Raw genomic sequence first — 5764 nt, forward strand, 5'->3', positions numbered from 1 at the left:
AACCTACATTGCCTAACTACAAGTCAACAAACACAACGATATCTGTGCTTTCAGCTCGATGTAGAAGAGCACCTGGGGTGCCACAAGAACGGTCTTTAGAGATTCAAAGATAAAGACTGCTCTCTCTCGCCCTTCCTCTTCAAATTTGCTAATGACGTCTGGCATGAAATTTCCCTGCCTGCTTCTGAAATGTCGGGGGTCGAAATGCTCTACGGACGTTCGCCCACAGACATTGCTTTACTTGGTTCAGATCCTTAAATTTAAAACGTTTTAAACAACCTAAATACTCTTACCGCACGGTTTGGTATGCACTCCACATTTGGAAAGTGCAAGTGGCTACATGACTGCGTGGGATCAAACCCAAACCTTATGCCTGCAGGCGAGAAAATAGACGCGATGGACAAATATGTTTACCTGGACGGTTGTACATGTTCCGGTGGACTGGTTGAAGATGGGATCAATAATCGAACAGAGAATATCAGCTTTTGTCAACTCCGACACCAAAGACACCCGCGTGACGTAAGTTTATTTGGCGAGGGCAGAGTATACAGTGCTGCGGTGATCCATACTACTTTATGGATAGGACGCATGGCCTATACGTTCAGAAGATATAGGAAAGTTGAGTATCTAACCATCGGTATCTTCGAAGCATTGGCCAGTGTCTGGTGAGAACATCGGGTTAGGCATACTGAGGTACGCCAGATGCTCTGAGGAAAGAGGAAATCACCCTCTAAGGGTGGGTTACTTATGGACCATAGCTTCCACTGGTTAGGACCCGAGTACTAGCAAACTCGCAGAGCTCTTTTCGCCTGGCCTTGTGTTGTGGAAACGACCGAGAAGTGGACAGTGTATGACTTGGCAAAGGGGCATGAAAACAATAACCAGTAAAATCAACCGGGTTCCATAAATGGGAAACCCGGGTCCAACCTAACCAATGTTCAGTGACGCCGGTAGATAGGACTCGATCAGGTAGCTAGTACCACTAAAGAATCACCTTCAATGCGTAGCTGCCCAGCTTTTATAACTAACTGAGCATGCAATCGCATCTGGTGTCTGGCTATATCTCTTGATCTCTCTCCCTCTCTCTCTCATAACCGAGTCTTTTTCAGTTTTTCTGATCGGACTGCTACCACTTACGCCATAGGAGGATTGTGTGCACCCACATACGTTAACGAACGTTTGCAGCCTCAGGGTACACTCTGCCAGATACTTTTACTCCTACTTTAGTTGACACTCGCAGGTGCTAATCCGATCGACAGATTGTGATGGAGGCGACCGTGTTTGGGCCACTTTAGGCTGCCTGTAGGTTAATAAAGAAATAGCTCAACCATCCAAAACAAGCTAACAAATACAAGCGTCCGGTACTCTTGGTGTCTTGTCTTCTTAAGGTTTCCGGGGGCTCAGAGAATTGAACCGCATCGTGCCAATCGCTGCATACAATACGAAAACAATGATATTAAGCGCAACCGCTAAGTAAAGTGGAGGGGAAGGAGATCTTCATTCTGTTCATGTTACAGAAAACTGGCCAATCCTTGGGAGCCTGGTAGAATCCCCCAATATATGTATGGCCCTGGACTTACCTAGGGTCAAAGTAAACTGACATCAGCACATTACCGACCTTCACATTTAGGAAACCTCGTGACCCAAGTTGCCTCGGTGACAGATAACGACATTTCATTCCAGAATAGTTGTGCTGCTGAGTAACCTTAGCAAAAAACTACAGGACGAGGAAAATCTGAGCTTATAGAAGTCTGTAGTCCACGAACTTCAGCCGGTTTCAAATTTGTAGGTTTGTTAGTGCCCAAAATCAACCCATAGACGCACCGAACAGTCAAAGCGATCAAAACCGACCAATGGTTAAGAATTATACTCGAAACAAGAAGCTACACACGTCTGCATTGCTTATGACGGTCAGGTTAGTCAGTCCGGAGGGATTTGATTATTTCAGTGTCCGGTTTGCGCAGCCTTGCGGTGCATTCGTTTGTTTTCTCGGTTCGCCCACTCTATGACCAGGTAGCTAGCAATAAAGGCTAAAAAGCAACGATCAGACATTTCGAAACCAACTCACGTGGAGCTACGATCCACACCTTCTCTCGGAAACGTCGCATCAAGTTCGGGAATCCATGTTTGAAGAATCCAGCAAAAGCATTTTGCTCATAAGGCGATAAGCTGTAAGTTATCACACCTCGGCGATAGTGCAAATTCCCGATCTTCATCCCGCGGAGTTGGCAAAACACAGAGACAAACTAAGCGATCCGATTGGTTGTTGAGCTTGACTGTCGTAATCCATTCATCCTTCATACACTCATTCGATCAGATGGACAGCCAACCAGTCAACCATTCGGTCAGATAGTCAGCCAACCGGTCAGGCATTTAGGCAGCTAGTGGTTCTGTCACTCAGCCATAAATCCGACAGTTTTTGGGTCAGTCAATGATAGAGAGCGAAAATCATGCAAATGCAACCTTGGTCCCCTTTCGGCCGACTAGGCTGCATTTATTCAGCAGGGTTCCCGGTGGGCTTTGGTAACACGCGTAGATAGTGGCAGGCGCATGACCCTATCCAGAGTGGAAATATATACGGATTCAGGGATTGTTACACAGTATATGAGGATATGTTCTTGTTGTCAGGCGGCTGCCGTTCACCTGAGAGGCCCAAGCAATAAAAGACTGCAGCACTGCAACTTTGGTTATCAGTGTAAGGGCTTGCATAAAAAGTGTCCAATGGCACCTTGAACTGGGTATTCGACGCAGCGTGGACAGCCATTTGTTAGCTGGGTGAGCGGTGAAAGGCCTGTTGACCAATTCTTGTTCAGACCGAACGTAGGTCAGTTTTAGGTCTGATCTGGGGCAAGGTCATTGACTTGGATCAGAAACACAGCCTTGAACGGCGCCGAGAAATGTAGATCAAGCATACCTTCACCAGGAAAGTTCTGTTTGATAGGAATGTTCTAATCAAGCGTGGAATTTCCCACTGAAACTCGTCAGACCACCTCCTGGGTATCGCTCTATGAAAAGCATAAAAAATTAAAGAAATCTGCTTGGTCAGCACAAGACGTTATGTGCGTTCTTGTGATGCTTCGAACAAAATCAAGGTCACTTAAGCTTAGATGATTTTTCGGTAAACTGTGATGAACGTAACTGATACTCTATTCATTGCTCTTTTCGTTATTCTCTTGTTTTAATATTCCGTATGCTGAACATATACGCCAATTCGAATACATGTTGTATCGATCTGAATTATGGATTTCTAGTTGGTCTGGTTATACCGATATACGTACGGCACTTAATTCTCACATTTTGGCGTCGCGATTGGGACAGTTCATCATGCCTGCCGAAATGGAATCATTAGATGTTAATTCAACTGCGCGTGACGCAGAGGATTATTTGGAACCGTTCGACATATGGTGCCTCGCAAAGTCCGATATGGATGATAAGAAACTCACGGCATATTTCCTACATTTCGTTGGCAAGGAGGCGTATACGTTGATAAAAAATTTAGTGTATCCTGAATCTCCAATCAATTTTTCCTGCACTGCATTGAAGAAAAAAGTTCTTCAACTCTTCAAGCCGATGAACTTCGTAGCAGCTGAAATAGCTGGGTTCAATATGTTGACCCGCTCTCATTCTCAGTCGGTTCGTGATTTCGTATTGAAGCTGCAAACACAGACAGCCAAATGTGACTACGGTGCCCGATTGAAAGACCAGCTGCGTGATAGACTTATTGCTTGCATTCAGCTGCCCAAATTACTGCAGAAGCTGCTACTGTATCCGGACCAGAAATTTCAAACTATTCGGAAAATCTGTCAACAATATGAAGATGTAAACCATGTAACGAAGTCTGAGGAGGCAGTCTTGTTAAATTATTATGAAACAAATAATTCTAGGATGCAGACAAACAACAAATTCAAACCTCGAATAGATTGTCGTGCCCCAAATCCATCAACATGTCACTTCACAGATCGTAACCCTAATCCAGTGGCTCAGAATTTGGGAAATGTGAGTCTTATGGGCGAAACCATTCCAGATATTCATGCCCCCACAGACGAGCGAAGTGTTTTATCTGTGGTAAAACAGGACACATTCAACTTGTCTGTAAGTCCAAGAAAGTGTGTCACTGAACTTCTGACCCAAATACTGACGTGAAGGTATTATCTGAAGATATTTCCACTCTTGCACTATCCGTTTTGTCCAAAAATTCGTCGCATGTTTTTAAAACGTTGATATCCGCTTCTGGTCAAAAGCATGACTTCATTGTTGACACTGGTATTGTTGAGTTCATTATTCCACGAGCAGATCTAACTGCATTCTACCCCAGTGCCGTGATAGTGACCACGGATTTTACCATTCGCGGTATCACTGGACATTCTGTACCTCTAGTTGGTAGTTGCGCGATCCCTCAAGGTACCCCAAGGTACCTCCATCGATTGTAATATTTTTGTTTCAATGTCGGGACCAAAGTCGGACTCAAAGTTCTGCGCTCACTGAAAACCAGTATCACCTTCCTGACTTCTGTGAACGAGAATGAACTCAAACAATTGATTCCTAAATATTCTAAGGCTACAGGTGGCATGCGGATTCCCAAGGTGAGGCTCGAAGTTACAGGAGAGCCTATATTTCTTAAGAGACGGACTATTCCATTTGGCTTACGCGAGCCTGTTCTTCAAGCAATAAGATCAATGTGTGCGAAAGGAATACTGACTCCTGTCATATAATCGAATTGGGCTGCTCCGATAGTTACCCCACTGAAGGCTGATGGTATTACTCCGAGAATTTGTGGTGACTACCGGCTTACGCTAAATACGCGGCTTCTACAACGTACATGCAACACGGAAAAGCCAGAAGATGTACTGTATCGTTTATCAGGTTAAAGAGTGTTTTAAAAAATCGATCTAAAAATGCATATCTTCACATCCTGCTGGACGAAGCCTCTAGTAACCTTACAGTGATCAACACACCCTTTGGGTTTTTCCGATACAATTTCCTTCCCTTTGGTCTGAACGTTTCACCAGCTGTATTTCAGCAAGTTATGAAACTATTTCAAAAGTCTTGGAGGGAGTTGGGACGTACCAAGATGACGTCATTGTGCACGCTGCTGACACAGCTCCCCATGATATGCGTCTGTTGTCTTTACTGAAGAGATTTTTTGAGTTCAGTGTAGCTATTCATCCTGATAAATGCACTGTTTGTGTCCCATCATTTTCATGCCTTGGCTACATTGTGGATTGCAGCGGTTTTAAACCTGCTAACAGCCGTCTATCCCCTTTAGTGAATGCGTCATCACCAAACAATCTAAAAGAACTGCGTTCAGTTCTAGGAGCACTCCAGTATTAATCCCGTTTCATTCCTAATTTTGCCGAAAATGCGAGTTGTCTGTTTGATGTCATATCTTTTAATCAATTTTCTTGGTTCTCCAACCATGAGAAGACGTTTCGTGCACTGCTTGGTTATCTTCAGACTTCAGCTGTTTTGAAGCCATTTTCCGCCAAACATCATTTGGCGATCATTACTGATGCTTCTCCCACTGGAATAGGAGCAATCCTTGAACAGTGATCTGCATTCCTCGTCGACTTTCAAAAGCCGAACGTGGATATTCTCAGACACAACGAGAAGCACTTGCTGTATATTGGGCTGTCAAACGGCTTCATAAATACCTTTCTGGACCAACACTTACCATTGCTACTGATCACGAGGCTTTGAAGTTATTGTATCATCCAACAAAGTCTCTGGTGCAGTCATCTACCGCGATGGTGCACTGAGGGATTAT

General features: G+C 44.3%; 1 protein-coding gene across 1 annotated transcript; it reads right to left on the bottom strand.

Moving 5' to 3' along the window:
* Positions 1–209: 209 nt before the first annotated feature.
* Positions 210–2216, bottom strand: T265_01971 (hypothetical protein; the record flags this gene model as incomplete). The annotated part of the gene is made up of 2 exons (XM_009166109.1): positions 210–253; positions 2069–2216. The coding sequence occupies 2 exons, from the start codon at positions 2214–2216 to the stop codon at positions 210–212; spliced, it is 192 nt and encodes a 63-aa protein (XP_009164373.1).
* Positions 2217–5764: the final 3548 nt, after the last annotated feature.

Source organism: Opisthorchis viverrini, assembly GCF_000715545.1.
Source record: "Opisthorchis viverrini unplaced genomic scaffold opera_v5_22, whole genome shotgun sequence".
In the NCBI taxonomy this organism is placed as follows: domain Eukaryota; kingdom Metazoa; phylum Platyhelminthes; class Trematoda; order Opisthorchiida; family Opisthorchiidae; genus Opisthorchis; species Opisthorchis viverrini.